This window comes from Pan troglodytes, chromosome 10 (assembly GCF_028858775.2).
Source record: "Pan troglodytes isolate AG18354 chromosome 10, NHGRI_mPanTro3-v2.0_pri, whole genome shotgun sequence".
NCBI classification, from domain to species: Eukaryota; Metazoa; Chordata; class Mammalia; order Primates; family Hominidae; genus Pan; species Pan troglodytes.
In genome coordinates, this window is record NC_072408.2 from 29,894,444 (window position 1) to 29,913,214 (window position 18,771).

The 18,771-nt window shown below is 38.6% G+C and overlaps 3 protein-coding genes across 5 annotated transcripts in view; 2 read left to right on the forward strand and 1 right to left on the reverse strand.

Annotated features, from left to right (window-relative positions):
- The window catches only part of TMBIM4 (transmembrane BAX inhibitor motif containing 4), a 32,667-nt gene extending 27,419 nt beyond the window's left edge, over positions 1 to 5,248 (forward strand). For both annotated transcript variants that reach the window (XM_001162654.7, XM_016923080.4), the window contains 2 exons: positions 4,313 to 4,358; positions 4,916 to 5,248. In XM_001162654.7, the coding sequence (XP_001162654.2) occupies positions 4,313 to 4,358; positions 4,916 to 5,122 (253 nt within the window). In that variant the 3' untranslated portion in view covers positions 5,123 to 5,248. The remainder of the gene's footprint in view (positions 1 to 4,312; positions 4,359 to 4,915) is intronic.
- IRAK3 (interleukin 1 receptor associated kinase 3) overlaps positions 1 to 10,060 on the reverse strand; it is a 120,620-nt gene extending 110,560 nt beyond the window's left edge. Inside the window, exon 1 of the mRNA XM_063786390.1 lies at positions 9,865 to 10,060. The gene's annotated coding sequence lies outside the window, so the exon portion shown is untranslated. The remainder of the gene's footprint in view (positions 1 to 9,864) is intronic.
- On the forward strand, positions 10,046 to 17,206 carry LLPH (LLP homolog, long-term synaptic facilitation factor). Of its 2 annotated transcripts, none has more exons than XM_522457.9 (3): positions 10,046 to 10,135; positions 11,736 to 11,953; positions 16,829 to 17,206. In XM_522457.9, exons 2-3 carry the CDS (start codon positions 11,743 to 11,745, stop codon positions 17,005 to 17,007), a joined length of 390 nt encoding a protein of 129 aa, XP_522457.2. In that variant the 5' UTR covers positions 10,046 to 10,135; positions 11,736 to 11,742; the 3' UTR covers positions 17,008 to 17,206. The 2 variants fall into 2 exon arrangements, with proteins under 2 accessions (XP_522457.2, XP_016778570.1); XM_016923081.4 differs by lacking the exon at positions 10,046 to 10,135 and adding an exon at positions 10,364 to 10,384.
- The last annotated feature ends 1,565 nt before the right edge of the window (positions 17,207 to 18,771 follow it).

Genomic DNA, 18,771 nt, shown 5'->3' on the forward strand with positions numbered 1-18,771 from the left:
ACCAGAAACTTACCAAATGGAGCCTGTGACCCTAAATAACCGTTTTAGTGTGTGTACACTTAGGTTGCTGGGTGGGGCATGCTGCTTAACCAGGGAGCCTAAGTGTGTCAGATTTCAACTTGGGTGTTGTAGTGGAGAAAAGGTATCTGTTTTAATATGTATTGTCAATAGTGTCTGATCAGGCTCAAATGTAGGATCTTGTCCAGTAAGTGAATAAGAGTAAATTAATGTCCAGTGACCTCTGGCAGCCCAATCCTAATGTCTTATTAGAAGCCCACAAGAATTGGAGAGGATTTTTCATGGGTCTCTTGTGTTTCTGAATGTCTTGTGAATGATGTGCTGACTGCTCTTTGTTCCAGACAATCTTTTTAAGGGTTTTTTTTTTTTCCAATAGTGAACAGCCTGGAAAGATAGAAATAGTGCTCACTAGAGCAGAGGGCAAGCATGTTTACTTTCCATTATAAAAAAGACTTGCTTCCCTAAATTCAAGGTTCCTCTCTTGTAACACAACCCACTGTGTGTGTAGGTGTCATGTGGCCCTCTTAGCATCACCTGGGCCCTGTCATAAAAATGCTGATACTACTGTTATTACTGTAAACTGTCCTTTATCTCAGACCTAGGAGCTTGATGCATCCATGAAACTGTGCCAGGCTAACTTGTTCGCCTGCAAGTAGGGTAATATCTCGGATGCTGTAAGTTCTTAATATCACCTTCCCCATACCCCATGGTGCAGGAACTTTGGAATTTCCCTAGGCTTTAAGAATGAAAAAGCAAATCCTAAGTCCCTTTCAGTCCTGAAGGATCTATATTGTGAGGTAGCATGATACCTCATTCTCACTTAGGTATGCCAGATGTATCCTGAGAAATTTTAGGGCCATTTCAGAGAGACAGCTGAGGACTAGATTCTCATCATGCCTTCATTTCACCAAATGGCATTACAATAAATAACTCTGTTATTGTAAGAGAACTTATTTTGTATGAGTTCAGTCCTTTTGCATTTATTTATTTATTTTTTAATGGTATCTTGGTAAATGTTCTTTGTGCACTAGACAAGAATGTGTATTTTGCTGCTGCTGTCGGATGATTTGATAAATGTCAATTAGGTAAAGTTGGTTCACAATGTTAAGTCTTCTATTTGCTTACTAATTTTCTGCCTACTTGTTTTATCAATTAATGTGAGAGGGGTGTTGAAATTTCCAACTACAAGTATGGATTGGTCTATTTCTTATGTAAATTGTATAATTTTGCATCATATTATTTTAAACTTCATTTTTAGATGCAGAAACATTTAGGATTGTTATGTACTCTTGGTGAACTGACCCCTTTATCATTATGAAGTGACCTTCTTTAGCTCTAGTAATATCATTGCCCTAAAATCTATTTTGTTATTAATATAGCAACCCCAGCTTTCTTCTTAATTTGTGTTAGCATGTTAGCATCGTCTATCTTTTTCTATCCTTTTATTTTTAATGTATTTGTGTCTTTATATTTACAAGGTTTTTTTTTAGAAATCATAGTTGGATCTTGGTTTTAAAAAATCTAATCTGAACACCTCTGCTTTTAGTTAGTGTATTTAGTCCATTTACATTTATTGTGATTATTAAGATGGTTGTGTTTATCTTCTTTATTGGCTTATTAGCTATAGTTCTTTTAATTAGAGGTTGCTCTAGGTTTTATAATACATGACTTTAAATTATTAGTCTATTCTCAAATAATATACCATTTCATGTATACTTGTATCTCCTTTTCCCTACCTTTGTGCCATTGTTGCCATAACTTTTAGTTCTACATGTTATAAACTCCATAATACATTATTATTTTTGCACTAAAAATTATATTATCTTTTAAAGGGATTTTAAAAATAGAAGTCCTTTTATGTTCACCAATGTATTTGCCATTTCTACTCTTCTTCATCTCTTCATGTACATCTAAATTTCCACCTAATATCATTTGACTAAGGGACTTCTTTTTAACATTTCTTATTGTCTGTTGGTCATCTTTTGTGTCTGAAAAAGACCTTTGTCTTTATTTTTGAAAGTTATTTTTGCTGGGTGTAAGATTCTAGGTTTTGGGGTTTTTTTTCTTGCTTTCAGTATTTTAAAGATGTCATTCCACTGTCCTCTGACTTATGTAGTTTCTGACAAGAAGTCTACCATCTTTCTTATATTTATTCCTCTGTATATGTTTCCTCCACACATACAGAGCTACTTTTACCATTTTTTCTTTATCACTGGTTTGCAGTAATTTGATTACAATATTCCTTGGTGTGGTTCCCTCCCCCTCCACTTTTCTTCTGTTTCTTGGATCTGACAATGTAAAGTTTTCCTCAAATTTGGAAAAAAATTGTTTAAGAGATGGGGTCTTGCTGTGTTGCCTAGGCTGGACTCGAACTCCTGGGTTCAAGTGATCCCTCCACCTCCTGAGTAGCTGGGATTACAGGCACACACCACTGTGCACAGCTCAAATCTGGGAAATTTTTGGCCATTATTTCTTCAAACATTTGTCTGTCTCCCCTTCTTTCTCCTTTGCTTGAGACTCCAGTTACATCTGTGTTAGACTTCTAGATGTTGTCCCCTAATTCACTGTTCTGTTTTTTTTGTTTGTTTGTTTTTCTTTGTCTTTTTCTCTCTGCGATTCATTTTGGTTAGTTTCTGTTGCTGTTTTCAAATTTAGTAATCTTCTTCAGTGTCTAATCTGCTATTAATTCCAATCAGAATATTTGTGTTTCATATATTGTATTTTTAATCAATTAAAGTTCAGTTCAATTTGTGTCTTTTGAAAAAAAATAATATCTTCCATTTCTCTCCTCCTCATGATCATTCTTTCCTCGATCTTGAACTAGGGAGTATATTTTTAATGTCATTATCTATGCATTCTATCATTGTGTCATTTCTGGATTTGTTTCTATTGATTGTTTCTTCTCCTTGTTATGGGTCATATTTCCTTCATTCTTTTGCATGCCTTTATAATTTTTTATTGGATGCTGGTCATTATAAATTTTACATGGTTGGGTGCTGAATTTTGTTGTATTAACTTTAAATATATTTGGCATTGTTCTCCTAGGATGCAGTTAAGTTCCTTGGAAAGTAAACCTTTTGAGGCTCTGTTAGGCAGGTCCAGAACAGCTTTTAGCTTAGGGGCTCATTTGGCCCTAAGGGTACTGCTGAGACAGTACCCTTCAGCATACTACTCAGTGCATGTCTTACGAGGTCTTTCTACTCCAGCTTGTGTGAATGCAAACTATTCCCAGTCCTGTGTGAACTCTGAGGATTGTTCTGCCTGCTTCTCTATTGTGGTTCTTTCTCCAGCCTTGGTCACCTCCTTAACATGCATGTATTAATCAGAATGTAGCTACAGATTCTAGGGGAATCCTGTGCATACACCAGAGTGCTCACTTTTGGTAGATAGTTCTCTTCTTTCTGATATTCTGCCCTGCAAATTCTAGCTACCTTGGCTTCCCTGACCTCTGAATTCTTGTCTATTCAACTCAAGGAGACCGCAAGTGACTGTATGGGTTCTTATCCTTACACGCTGGCCTGGAAACCCTCTGTAGCTGGGGCAAATATAGACTTCACTTTCTTTGTATCCTTTATCTCAGGAATCCCTGTCCTGTGCTGTTTGCTGTCCAGTGTCCAAGAACTGTTGTTTCATATATTTTGTCTGGTTTTATTTAAGGAAGGAGGATAAATTTGGCCTCTGTAATTCCCTGTGACCTGAAGCAGCTGATAAGTCCCATATTTTATAACAAAAGACTGACTTCTTAGATGTCCTTTCTCATATAATTTATACTCTCTATATATAACAATTGAATTGTAACTCATAAAATTATAGCAGTGTCAGATGTGTCCATCAATTAAGTTCCATAATACATAAGAATAAAATGGAAAGTACATTGTGAACTTCGATAGACATGTTCACAGAATAACTTGTTATTACTTGGTTTAAAAGTGCAATCCTATTTCATTTGTTTATATATTTTCTAAAAGTTTTTATATGTCTCTGAATTAAAATACTTGTAATGATATTTCTGCTTTTATCTGTATTTTATGTTCCAAAACTTCACAAATTATACTGTTAACTAGGTTTGTATACCATAAAGACAAATGTTGAATAAATAGCTGTTCTTTCAATTTCTTTGAAAAAAAGATCCAAGATGGGCATTATATTCATTGTATGTTTACAAATTCTTACATTTTAGTTATTCTTCAGCAAAAAATCCAGATGGATGTTTTTTTCAGAAAGTGTTGAATGGGTTTACAAAGTTTTTTTGTAAGGAACAATATTGCAAATTACTAAAATTGTATTTTTATAGGCTGTTTGCTCTTTTGTGGATATTGTGCCTGTCAGGATTCTTGAAGGTAAGTTATGTTATAATGGCTAATTTGAAATATAATTCTGGCTGTGTCAATATAAATAACCTCAAAAAGCTATAAGAGATACTCTTATGATAGGACACTTAGTTATAATTATCCAGAACATTTGTATATGGAATGATTATAGAATTATCCCTTTAGAAAATCAGGGTCTTGTGTTGGTCCTTATTATTGACTGAAAAAAAGATGAATGAATAAATGAATTAAATTACATAGAAAGAGGCCCTTGCTTACAACTGCCAAGCTCCAGTGGCACATTTAATTGTGAAAAACGAAATATATTTTTAAAGAATTTATATGTGGAATGCTGTTTTTCAAAGTGGGTAATTTAGTTTAATGGAATATAACCACTCATTCATCCTTCCATCCAACAGAGGCAAGTTTGGACCTGCCTTGCCTTTTTCTGCTTTTAACATTTGTATTCAAAGTTGTACACCATTGTCAAATGTGTAATGTAGCAGTAAATCATTAGAGGAAGTAAGTTAAGTTCTGTTAATACTGTTCTCAAATATAAACATATTTCTTTAATCTCTTCCCTATAGTTATTTTTTTATAGTGAGATAATGGAGTTGGTCTTAGCCGCTGCAGGAGCCCTTCTTTTCTGTGGATTCATCATCTATGACACACACTCACTGATGCATAAACTGTCACCTGAAGAGTACGTATTAGCTGCCATCAGCCTCTACTTGGATATCATCAATCTATTCCTGCACCTGTTACGGTTTCTGGAAGCAGTTAATAAAAAGTAATTAAAAGTATCTCAGCTCAACTGAAGAACAACAAAAAAAATTTAACGAGATAAAAGGATTAAAGTAATTGGAAGCAGTATATAGAAACTGTTTCATTAAGTAATAAAGTTTGAAACAATGATTAAATACTGTTACAATCTTTATTTGTATCATATGTAATTTTGAGAGCTTTAAAATCTTACTATTCTTTATGATACCTCATTTCTAAATCCTTGATTTAGGATCTCAGTTAAGAGCTATCAAAATTCTATTAAAAATGCCTTTCTGGCTGGGCACAGTGGCTCACGCCTGTAATCCCACCACTTTGGGAGACCGAGGCAGATGGATCACGAGGTCAAGAGGTCGAGACCATCCTGGCCAACATGGTGAAACCCCGTCTCTACTAAAAATACAAAAATTAGCTGGATGTGGTGGCACACGCCTGTAGTCCCAGCTAGTCAAGAGGCTGAGGCCAGAGAATCGCTTGAACCTGGGAGGTGGAGGCTGCACTGAGCCAAGATCACGCCACTGCATTCCAGCCTGGTGACAGAGCGAGACTCAGTCTCAAAAAAAAAAAAAAAAAGTTTTTCTTCCTAAATTAGCCACGCATAGCAGTTTGCTTGCAATTCAAAAATAATTTTATGAGTAGATAAGAATATCAGTTTACCGTTGTCTAGTGATTTTATCTAAATTTTCCCTGAATTATTAAGTAATATTGATTTGGCTTTGATTCTGAAGTAGTAGAGTCTTTACCATTATAAACTGTAAATCTCTTTTTACTTAAAAGGAAAAAAATGTAAAAGATAAATTCCACAGAGAATTATTCAGTATTACATTAAAATGTTAATGACTTTTTATTTTAAATTGTACTAACATTAAAAGTCTGCCTGAAAGTCAGATATTATGACAAAATTTGACATTAATTGTTTTTAAAGTATAGATTTCATTTGAAATTATAGAATGCTAATGTGCTTAGAGGACACCAAATATACTGGGTCATCAGCCATTAAGTATATCTATTTCAAAATTAAAATATGTGGGAAATATTGTCTTGTGGTTTCATTTGTGTTGGTCCACACAGCATGTTAGGTCAGTGTACCAGTAACCAATGAAATTTTGTCAAATTCCCTCACTGTACTAGTTTGTTAGGCTGCCATAACAAAGTTCTACAGCTTGGGTGGCTTCAACAAGAAATTTGTTTTCCCACAGTTCTGGAGGCTAAAAGTCCAAGATCAAGGTGTTAGCAGGGTCGGTTTCCTTTGAGGCCTTTCTCTTTGATTTGTAGATGGCCGTCTTCTCCCTGTGTCTTTAAATGGCCTTCCCTCTGTACTTGTCTGTGCCCAAATTTCTTCTTCTTATGAGGACACCAGTCATACTGGATTAGGGCCCACACTGAGGACCTCATTTTTCCTTAATTATCTCTTTCAAAACCTATCTCCAAATACAGTCACATTCTGAAGTGCTGGGATTAGGATTTCTTCATGTGAATTTTGGGGGGACTACAACTCAGCCCATAACACCCCCTAAGTATTTCCCAGCTATTAAGTTGAAATAAACTTGTAGTATCAATTTAAGCTTGCATGATTTGTAGATGTAAATTTGACTTTATTATCATTAACTGTTGAATTATCAAGTGCATGATGCAGTGCAATCAAGTTTAACATAGCATCGTGGGTAAAAGCATCTAGATTAGAATCCTTGCAGTCCAACCAGGTGCTTAAGTGACATTTGGTGAATTATTTATCCTTCCTTAGGTCTTTTGCCTCATCTTCATAATGGGAATAATGATGTCTAGCTTATTGGGCTGTTATAAGGATTAAATGAGATAGATAAATAAACTAAGTGCTTAATTAATGTCAGCTGATGGTATTAATACCATTTTCAGTTCAAAGGTGGAATGGACTGATTTGTGACTAAAGATTCTGTATAAGCAAAAGTAGATCTGACATTTTTAAAATGTAAAACAATGCCATTCTTTTCACTAAATTATTATTTAGAAAATAGTTATTTTCCATAAAAATGCTAACATGTAATAAGTTTATCCTTTCTAAATGACTTAAATTTTCCAAAAAAAATTGTTTTAATTTCTGATATGATCAATATAATAAGCGTGTAAAGGAATCCCAAGACCAAGAAGTTTGAAAACCTTTGGTACAAAATATTACATTTTATAAATCAACCACTGATTTATTCCTGTGTTCTGTCAATGAATTTTATGTGGTATGTAAGTCTGTGTATGTGTCCCACTGTGTATAGGTATGAGTTCTTCTAGGTAGGGAATATACCTCGACCATTTTAAAGCATTGCATTAAGTAAAGGTGAAAATACACAGACTCCAGAAATATTAATAGAAAGTGGAATTAGGGCTGGGCATGGTGGCTCATACCTGTAATCCCAGCACTTTGGGAGACCGAGGCGGGCAGATCACCTGAGGTTGGGAGTTCGAGATCAGCCTGGCTAACACGGTGAAACCCCGTCTCTACTAAATATACAAAATTAGCTGGGCGTGTTGGCGCACGCCTGTAATCCCAGCTACTCAGGAGGCTGAGCCAGAAGAATCACTAGAATCCAGGAGGCAGAGGTTGCAGTGAGCCAGGATCGTGCCACTGCACTCCAGCCTGGTGACAAAGTGAGACTCCGTCTCAAAAAAAAAAGAACATGGAATTAGCAGGACTTGGACAGAGCAACAGGCAACTCAGTGTGCAAGGGCCAAAGGAAGAACAGCTAAGAGGTAGGAGGAAAATGAGGAAAGAGCAATATCTGAGAACTTCTGTATTTCTTGAATGTAATTTGGGAAAAGAGATGCAGTAGGCCGTATACACCTGCCTTGATTTCTTCTCAGACCTAGCTTCAGTCTACTTGATGCATTGCCAGGGATTAGTGGTCAACAGCCAGCTGCAGGCCTTTTTTTGGAGCAGCTAAGGACTTAGATACTTTTTGCTTTTTCCTTTCATTTTTCTAGAGCTTTGTCTTGAAGTCCCCATTATCTAGGGAATGGGCAACATGGGGTCACTATCTGAATCCCAGAAGTCTTCCTGTTCCTTACTAAGTGATTGTGCAGATCAGGGATTCCATGGGAGAGGCCTGACTGCAGGGGCCCCACTGACTGTTCTGCATCATGTAGCATGCCTTTTGGATGAGAAAATCAGTCTGCTTCCTGTAAGGTATTCAGGGCCACCCACTGTGCCTCTAGTTCTATATATAGGCTCCTTCCAGCTCTGTGATGAGCCACTGCAATGTTTAGTTGGACCCTTAAGCCTTGTTTGTCCATTAGGAGATAAAGTTTCCCAAAAACAGTAGTTTAGTTTCCTTCATCTTTGCAAATTCAGCATAGTGCCTATAATAGAGTGCATATTCAAAGGCATGAATGAAGGAATGAATTAGACTTTTAAATATACTAAGGCCACTTAACTCTTCTAGAACTGCTTTTATATAACTGGTGAGGGGACATAAGTAAAAAGGAGTAAAAGGGTGTTTTACTCAGCTGTTTAAAGCACTTGTAATGCTAAATCATGGCATGGTATTTTAACAACATGACATTTTCATAATAGGTAAATTATTTTTTCTGGTGCCAAGTGCCTATTCAAAAGTCTTGTCCTGGTATGTTAAACAAGATACAGTAAATATGGACTATCAGAATATAAGTTTTCTCTAAAATGCAATGTGCACTTATATTTTTGGGTGAGGTAGCTAACTTCTCATTTGAAAGATGAGGTACAGTATATGGTTAACTTGTAAAACAGAAATTCACTTGCTTTATAAGAACGAAATCTCATTTAAATAAACCAGGTTTCTTAGGCATGCTTCCTTTTTTTTACATCAAATGTTCTAGGTTTTTTTCAGCCTCTTTAACCTTGCTATATTCTGAATTCAGTAATTTCCATACTATGCATGGTTTCATAAAGGACACAAATTTAAAGAAAAAAGGTACCCATAGATTGTCTCAGAACCCCTTTTTCTGGCAACCAGCAGGAGTTTACCAGGCCATCATTAAAGACATGTTTTTTGGGTATATGTCGTAAATCTCTAGAAACATTGCTTACAAATAGTACTGTGTAGCTATACTTTTGAAACTATAATGTAAAAAGGGTGCCATTTGTTGAACTCTTACAGCATCAATTAGGTTGTATTATGTTCACTTTAGGGACAAGGAAATTCAGGCCCTTATGACATTAATTACTCACCCATATCGTTCACAAGTGTTGGAAGCAAGAATACAACACAGACCTATATGGTTCCAAAGCCTATGCCAGTAGAAATAGTTGTACAGTAAGTGTTATTCGTGAGTTAAGACAATCGTCCTAGGCTTAGCATTGTGTCTGATATGTAAGTGATCAGACAGGTAAACATTGATAGAACTGAAATCCTTTGATCATTTTACCCTTTAAATTCTTCTCTGGGGTAGGAAAAGCTTGTTTTCTGTTTTTGGTAACCGCTTTGAGTATAACTGACATGCAATAAGTTCCACATATTTAAAGTGTGCAGTTTGATACGGTTTTACATATGTGTACATCTGTGAGGCCATCACCCGAGATGAGAAAATGCACAGGCTGCAAATAAAAATGATCTCAATACGGCCTCTGGAAGAACACCTGATCTAGGCTGACTTGATCTAAGGAAATACATGAGTATCATGTAAAGGCTGAGGTCAGATCTAAAGGTCGGCTCGGAGCTCCCTATCTGACAAGTAGGGTCCCCTGGCCAGGTTCACTCCATAGGTTAGTCTCGGGGCTACCCTGCCCACGTCCGGAAAGCGGACCTACCTGGGGCCTAACCTTGACCGGACACCCGTCAGCATTCTCCAAATCCGACTTCGACACCTGTATGGGACGGACCAAGTTTCTAGGTCCGCGATCACACCAATGGCGGAAGCTCGTCAGCGCCCGGGTTCCAAAATCCCGCCTCTCAAGGCTTCTTGAGACATTTTGTCTCCCGGCGTGCAATGCGTCCGCCCCGGGTGGCCTCCGCCCGGAAGACGGAAGTGCAAAGACTTCCGGTCGGCGTGAGCCTGAGGTGTGGGTGTTCGTTTCTCAGGTGAGTTCGGTTCCTCACCGGTCCAGTGAGACATGGGACTTGGGGCTTGATTCCGCCACCCTTGGAGAATTTCGTTTCTTGACACTCGCTGGGCTATACTTGAGCTCCAGTCCGGAGATGCAGGCCTTGTTGAGGGCGAGGGTTCCCCGTGCTCTTCTTGGTGGGGGCCCTCCGGCTTCCGAGTGCACTGGGTAAAGTGGAGCCCACCCCTGTCGTTCACTGCCGCTGAAGTTAACTTCGGCCCTCAAGGTTGTTTGCCGCCCGCTTTCCTAGCCCCTCTCAAGGGTTGAGTTATGTAGACAAGGGAGCGGAATGACTTTGTGATTGCCGGCGTTCAAAAAATGTTAGTGGTTCGTTCAACAAGTAGGCAAAATTCTGTGCACTGGGCGACTCAGCAGTGAACAAGACCTTTCCCTCTACCTTCGTGGAGTCTACAGTCTGGGGAGAGGGTCGGGGGGCGTGACAGAAAACAATGGTTTCAGGTTGTAACACTTAATAAGCAGGGAAGGGAGCTTACGGAGGTCAGAGGAGTCCTTTCTGAGGTATCGAATGAAGGAGCAAGCCTTGAGAAGAGCAGTTGCCAGGCATAGGGACAGCAAATATGAAGGCACTGACGTAGAGATAGTTTGGACTCTTTACAGACGTAGTTGGTGCCTGCGGGGATGGGGATGGAGAATGAAATGAAATAGAGTTGAAGGAGGCAGGGGACAGATCACAAATGACCTTGTAGATCTTGAATATATATGAGGGAGGAGGTCTTTAAAGAACTCGAAGAAAGGCAGTGGATGCTCTTTTAAAAGATCACACTGAGCACCTTGTGGAGGATTTAGGGCGGAACTGAGTGGAAAGAAAACAAGAGTAGGAATAGATAAGTTTACAGTCGTTAAGTTGGCTTGAGAGGATGGATAATGAAGATGAGGTGAAGTGTTTATAAAAATCATTTGTAATTTGTAAGCTGTTGCATAAATGTAAGGTGATGACGCGCTTGCATTCTGGGGAAATTAAATTTCTGTATTTTGTAAAGAAATTCAGCCGGGCGCGGTGGCTCAAGCCTGTAATCCCAGCACTTTGGGAGGCCGAGGCGGGCGAATCACAATGTCAGGAGATCGAGACTATCCTGGCTAACACGGTGAAAACCCGTCTCTACTAAAAATACAAAAAATTAGCCGGGCGTGGTGGCGGGCGCCTGTAGTCCCAGCTGCTCGGGAGGCTGAGGCAGGAGAATGGCGTGAACCTGAGAGGTGGAGGTTGCAGTGAGCCGAGATCGCGCCACTGCACTCCAGCCTGAGACACAGAACAAGACTCCGTCTCAAAAAAAAAAAAAAGAAAAAAGAAATGCAAGGTGCTTTCAGAATTGCTTTGATTTGTAGTTTGCTTATGACCACAAGTTTGATTAGATATCTTGTTATTTAGTGACTGTATGTACCATGTTGATCTTCATATAAGTTGCATGTTAAGTCCTAAAAAGTGAACAGATTGAAGAGTTTTACTTTTCACTTGTTTTGTAGAGATGCCTGTTGGCCTGGTTTTCTAAGGATTTGCCTTATTTCTTTTTTGTATTAAAGATTTGCTTTTGAATGTGTGTTTTTGTTAACTTCAGGTAAAACATGGCTAAAAGCTTACGGAGTAAGTGGAAAAGAAAGATGCGTGCTGAAAAGAGAAAAAAGAATGCCCCAAAGGAGGCCAGCAGGCTTAAAAGTATTCTCAAACTAGACGGTGATGTTTTAATGAAAGATGTTCAAGAGATAGCAACTGTGGTGGTACCCAAACCCAAACATTGCCAAGAGAAAATGCAATGTGAGGTAAAAGATGAAAAAGGTGAGTGTGCTTCTCCTTTTTCTTTCTCTTTTTTTTTTTTTGAGGCAGGGTCTCCTCCCTCTGTCACCTAGGCTAGAGTGCAGTGGTGTGATTATAGCTTCCTGCAGCCTTGAATTCCTGAACTGAAGCGGATTCTTCCCACCTCAGCCTTCCAAAGCACTGGGTTACAGGCATGAACCACAGTGCCCAGCCCCTCTGCGCTTCATTTAAAAACAAAAAAAAATCTGTCAAGCCTGTTCATGTATATACGTATGTTTTGGATTATTTAGAGTGGGTCTTTGGTGCTTATACAATAGCCTCCATGTCTCAGGAATAAACAGTTCTACAGGAGTAGACAAATCTAGGCATACTCTGGTTGGAAGGGTACACAGTTCACTCAGGGCCTAGGCAGCATAGGTCTTCATTTTACTCTTTGTAAGATCTAATTCCCATTCTATGAGTCCTATGCCCTTATACTATTATCCTGAAAATCACAGGGTTTCACTATTTATTTTGACAGATTCTAGGAACCTTTGTGTCTTAATCATGAAGTTGGAGGATATATATATAATGCTGCTTTTTGCACATTTAATGCACCAATTTGGCAGCAAACTAAATTAAGTATTCGCAATACCCAGACTTTAAAATAGAAATACATTTATTTGATGTCTTATGCCCAAGGAAAAGAGCAGTATTTCTCAATCTCCCAACCTTAGGGGGTTTTTTTCCCTTTAAAAATGGCTGTTTTTAACTTTTTCTTCTTCCCATTTCATCCTTCTCCCACTCCGTATGAATAAAAATTACAAAAAGCATTTTACTTCAACTTCTGTGAGAAAAAGGGGCCAACCAAGAAATATCCTCATCTTTCCACTACCCAAGTCTGTAAGAATTCAAATGTTGTATAGTCTGTTTTCCCTTTTTTATTAATGTTCTCTCCAAGGCCAGTTTCTCCACTTGTGTTCTGAATCCTCTCCACCGTTAACATTCTCAGGGGTTGTACTCATGCATCTGCCTTATCAGTCTCCTCCACTGGGTCATTGCCAACAGCATAGATGTGTTCTGGGATGTTCAATGTCAAAAGAAAGAAAGAAAAATTTCTCCCTTGATCTCAAGTTCTCTCAATCTGCTGCTTTATTTCAGCTGTCCTTGAAACTTTTTGAAACACTTGCCTTCACTTGCTGTTTTCATTTCCTCACACACACATCACCCCTCCCTATTGGTTCTTTTTTGTTGTTGTTAAGGCAAAATCCACATAACATAAAATTAACCATTTTAAAGTGTACAGTTCAGTGGTATTTAGTACATTCATGTTGTGCAACCATCACCTCTAGTTCCAAAACACTTTCCTCACCCTAAAAGGAAACTTAATACCCATTAAGGAGTCTGTCTCTCCTCCTCCTACCCCCAGCCTCTGGCAACCACTAATATGCTCTTTTCATGTGTGAATTTACCTGTTTTGAATATTTCTTATAAATGGAATCATATATAATGAGACCTTTGTGCCTGGCTTATTTCCCTTAGCATGGTGCTTTTGAAGGTCACGCACATTGTAGCATATATCAGTACTTCCTTTCTTTTTAAGGCTAAATAATAGTCCATTGCATGTACCACATTTCATATCCATTCAACAGTTGCAGGGCATTTGGATTTCTTTCCCCTTATGGTTGTTGTGAATAGTGCTGCTGTGAACATTCAGGTGCACAAGGTTTTGTTTGATAAGTGGAATTGCTGGGTCATATGGTAATTCTTTTTAATGTTCTCCACATCAGCCACACTATTTTACATTCCCACCTGCAGTGTTTGAGTATTTGAGTTTCTTCACATCCTCACTAATACTTGTTTTCCATTTTCGGATTATAGCCATCTTCGAGGGTATGAAATAGATTCTCATTGTAATTTTGATTTGAAGTTTCCTAATGACTAATGACATTGAATGAAGTGTTTTTTGTTTTTTGTTTGTTTGTTTTTTGTTTTTTGTTTTTTGAGATGGAGTCTCACTGTTGCCCAGGCTGGAGTGCAGTGGCATGATCTCGGCTCACCACAACCTCTGCCTCCCAGGTTCAAGCAATTCTCCTGCCTCAGACTCCCAAGTAGCTGGGAATACAGGCGTGTGCCACCATGCCCAGCTGAATTTTGCATTTTTAGTAGGGTTGGGGTTTCACCATGTTGGCCAGGCTGGTCTTGAACTCCTGACCTCAAGTGATCCACCTGCCTCAGCCTCCCAAAGTGCTGGGATTACAGGTGTGAGCCACCACGCCCAGCTGAACATTTTTTCATATGCTTATTGACCATTTGTATTATCTTTTTGGAGAAAGGTCTACTCAAGTCTTTTGCCTTGTTTTTCAATTACGTTGTTTGTCTTTTTATTATCGGGTTGTTAAGAGTTCTTTATATGTTCTAGATACCAGATGCCCACATCCACTCTTGATTCTTTCGGATTGATCCTGTTTTCTTTTCTCTCCTCTTTTCTATTTCTTTTGTTATACCCTCTAATTTCCTTGACCTTGTATTCTGGTTCTTATTACTTGGTTTTCTCTTATATTTTTAATTTCTAAAAGTTTTTCTTTTTTTTTTTTTACTTTTTTTTTTTTGAGATGGAGTCTCACTCTGTCGCCCAGGCTGGAGTGCAGTGGCGTGATCTCGGCTCACTGCAAGCTCCACCTCCCGGGTTCGCGCCATTCTCCTGCCTCAGCCTCCCGAGTAGCTGGGACTACAGGCGCCTGCGATCACGCCCGGCTAATTTTTTGTATTTTTAGTGGAGACGGGGTTTCACCATGTTAGCCAGGATGGTCTCGATCTCCTGACCTCGTGATCCACCCGCCTCGGCCTCCCAAAGTGCTGGGATTACAGGCGTGAGCCACTGCGCCCGGCCTACTGTTCCTTTTTCATAGCTTTGTGTTCTTTGTGTTTTGTAAATGCCCCTTGAGTCATCAACTCTGTGTTCTAAATGGGCATATATCTTCTCCTAAGGGTATTAATTACAATTTGCTTTTGAAATTTTTATTTATGGTATGTATTATCTGTCTTTCCTCTTGGAATTCCCTCCCAAGCCCTTCCATTCCTTTACTTTTGTCTCTTTCTTTCATATTAGAAGCTTTTCTCAAATGTCTGGTGATCGGTGGTCATTGTTTGTATTTAAAAGTGTGGCACTACAATGATGATTGGAAGCTGGAGGGAGACAAGGTGTGGGAGAGGGTCTGTCAACTGCTAGATGTATAGAAGATTTGGAATGGCTCCAGGAGGTTTTATTCGGAGATCTCCTATATCAGAATCTGTTAAATCTTTTTTTTTCCTCATCATCCCCAGAGAGAAATTATCTTATGTCCTGCCTGGGGAATTCTGGATGCCCTTATTCTTAGATATTTTAGGAGCTAAAGGGTGGTGGGACTGAGACTGAGGGAGTCTCCCCATTTAGTAATCTATGTGTTATCAATTTGGCTCTCATCTCTACCCTCAAGTTCATGTTTTTCCTTATTTCTACTCTTTCAACTGCCTGCCTGATTTCTTAAGCCGTAAACCTAGTAGTCATCCTTGATTCCTCTTTCCTTTATTCCCCACATCTAAACCATTAGCAAGTCTTACTGATTGTCCCAAAAATACATTAGAAATCTGTATCCATTTTTCTCCTGCTTTCACCTTGATTCAGAAGGCCGTCATCTCTTGCCTGTACTATTATAGGAGCCTTTTTACTTCTCTCTTCCGCTCTTGTTCCCTTCTCATTTATCTTCTACATATCCACCAGTGTGATCTTTTCAGAAGGTAAATCAGTTTATATCACTGCCATGCTTAAAAACCTCATTATCTTAACATGTTCTTACCAGCGCCTACCAGTTCTTTTTTTGGGGGGGAGACAGGATCTCACTTTGTTGCCCAGGCTGGAGTATAGTGGCTGTTCACAGGCGTGACCAAGCCCACAACATCCTTGAACTCCTGGCCTCAAATGATCCTCCCACCCCAGTCTCCCGAATAGCTGAGACTACAAATGCCTATAGATACTATACCTGGCTGAGGTTTTCTTTCTGTTTGCTTTGTTATTCTCCCGTCAACAGAACACTGTAAACTCCGTGAGGGCTAGGAGTTCATATGGACCACTATATCCCCATAAACTAGAACAGCACCTAAAATAATCATTCGACACCTAGTTATTGAGTGGCTGTTATATACCAGACACTATTCTAGATACTGTGGAAACAATGGCGAATATCTAATATAATGCCAGGTAGTCGAGATAATAGAAGACTTTGTGTATCCTGATAAGGAGGTCCCAGTGAGGGACTCTGAGCATGTCCTTCACAGTGGAGAAGGTGATAGGTGTATCACAGCATGTTTGCACTGAGCTTCCTGCCAAGTCTCCTATCAGTAGAGCTGGATCTCTGGGTGTTACCTAGCTAGGAAAAGTATGCCAGCCCCAGGATGTGTCCAGGTCTTCTCTGTTGAGTGCCTGTCTCTGCCATTACAACCCTGCTGCTGACTACTCCATCGAGTTCATTAGAAGTTCGTTCTCAGTTCATTATAATTTAGTTCAAGTTCATAAGAAATGGCCAGTCATTCCTAATCAGTTCATTACATCTAAGGTGTATCCCTTAGAAGTGTAGGTATGCTTACTGAACTCAAGGAATCACTTAATATGAGAAATGTTGTTGTAACTCACATGTGCTCAGAACCATATATCTACTAATGTACTAACTCAGAGCCATGCATCCTAAATGTTTCCTATTTAACATTACTATTCTAAGGAAGGACAGTCATGCCAACATTCTTTAGAAAGTTTTTTTCTTCTCTATTTTCGGTCTACCTTCAGTTCTAATGTTCTGATGTTCTCAATGCATTAATATGCTTTCACAGGGTGGTTTTTTTCATACATGGTGTTAATAGTTTTTCCATCTTTTTATGCAGATGACATGAAAATGGAGACTGATATTAAGAGAAACAAAAAGACTCTTCTGGACCAGCATGGACAGTACCCAATATGGATGAACCAAAGGCAAAGAAAAAGGCTGAAGGCAAAGCGAGAGAAAAGAAAGGGGAAAAGCAAAGCAAAAGCAGTGAAAGTGGCAAAGGGTTTGGCCTGGTAGACTCTTAAAACCTTGGAAAATGCCACATGGGATAGATGACGGATTAGAATGTATACACCTGTATACTTTGATTTCAACTGCCACCAAATGAAAACCATTTGTTTTCCTATTTTAACTTGGCCTTTTTTCTTCAATTCAAACCCAGCATAACTCCGCAAGTTTGTTTTGGGAACTTGAATAAAATATTTTCTTGGATACATCCAAGCTCTACTGATACTTTAATTGGATGCTACCCAATATCCAGTTATAATCAGGCCTCAATGTTCTGTCAGGTATTAATATGGTTAGAATTGTTCTTACAACTGGTAATTATAGTCAATAGAGATAAAACAGATGATGTACTGACAAATTTTTGTGAACTTAGATTTTAAAGAAAGTTGTTGTATAATCATATCATTTAAAAATACTACATTAGGGCTGGGCATGGTGGCTCACACCTGTAATCCCAGCACTTTGGGAGGCCGAGGCAGGTGGATCACGAGGTCAGTTCGAGACTAGCCTGGCTAATACGGTGAAACCCCATCTCTACTAAAAATACAAAATTAGCCGGGCATGGGGGCGCGCACCTGTAGTTCCAGCTACTCGGGAGGCTGAGGCAGGAGAATTGCTTGAACCCAGGAGATGGAGGTTGCAGTGAGCCGAGATTGCCCCACTGCACTCCACCCTGGGCAATGGAGTAGGACTCTGTCTCAAAAAAAAAAAAAAATACAATATTAATGGATCTTATAAAGTACTTGTGTGGAGCTTTGATTCCACAGAATAAAAGATATTTTGTGTGTAGATCTTCAAGTTTGATTTTTTTTTCTTTCATGTATGCTTAAGGTTTTTTAGTCCTAGAGAAGACCAGATTTCAATTAAATGTTTTCTTGTCTTAATTTTAGGTAGAATATTAACATATACAAATCAGTATGCTTTTTAGGAAATTAGAACATTTCAGGTTTTTCATGGAAACTGATTTAATGTTCTTTAGTGTTAATATTGTGTGGCCTAATATAGTATCATGCAGCATTCCCCAGAGTGTGTTCTTCAGTATCAGTTTCCTCTGGATGCTTGGTTAAAAAAAATAAATTGTGTTCACATCGATTTGGGAAATGCTACATACTTGAAGATTTACAAAAGATTTTAGTTTAGGATTAGAATAGTCCTACAGGGTTCCAGCAGCAAAGAAACCTGTTTAGCGTCTACTCTTTGAAACTAGTTTTCTGAGAAATGATTTTTAGTTAAATCTGTCTTACTACAGTTTGCTAAATTCATTTTTATTTTACTTTTAGTTAAGCAATCTAAACTTAGCATTCCCTCTGAATTTCACTATAATCAGATTAACCATCTCATATGTTAACTGGAACAACGAAATACTTACTGAGTGCCTAGTATGTGGGCCAGGGACTTTCCAGATGCTTGGGACAGATTGAATAAGATAAGATTTCTGCTCTCATAGGGCTGAGAGCTGTGTATCTGTTTAGAAGAAGATGTTAACTTCCCAGGAGAACTCAAGTAAAATGTGAAATAGAATAAGGCCACTTGGTCATGAGGTCACAAACTTTGTGCCAGGCACACTGCTAAATTGGGGCACAATACATGGACATGTATTGTAATAAAGAGGACATGACCCAAATGTTTCAGAAAATTTAAGCTTATAAAATTTGATGCCAGTAAACTCTTGGAATTGTTTAAATATAGTAGGCTTTTCTTATTTTTCTCAATAGTTTATTGAAAAGTTGGTAGATAACTTTAAATGCTTAAAATTTCTTAACAGCTAAGAAA

Excerpts from the sequence above, each read along its gene's own strand:
- LLPH (XM_522457.9), top strand. The coding sequence starts at position 11,743 with ATGGCTAAAAGCTTACGGAGTAAGTGGAAAAGAAAGATGCGTGCTGAA. Across the intron at positions 11,954-16,828 it reads TGAGGTAAAAGATGAAAAAG|ATGACATGAAAATGGAGACT; the intron begins GTGAGTGTGCTT and ends CTTTTTATGCAG.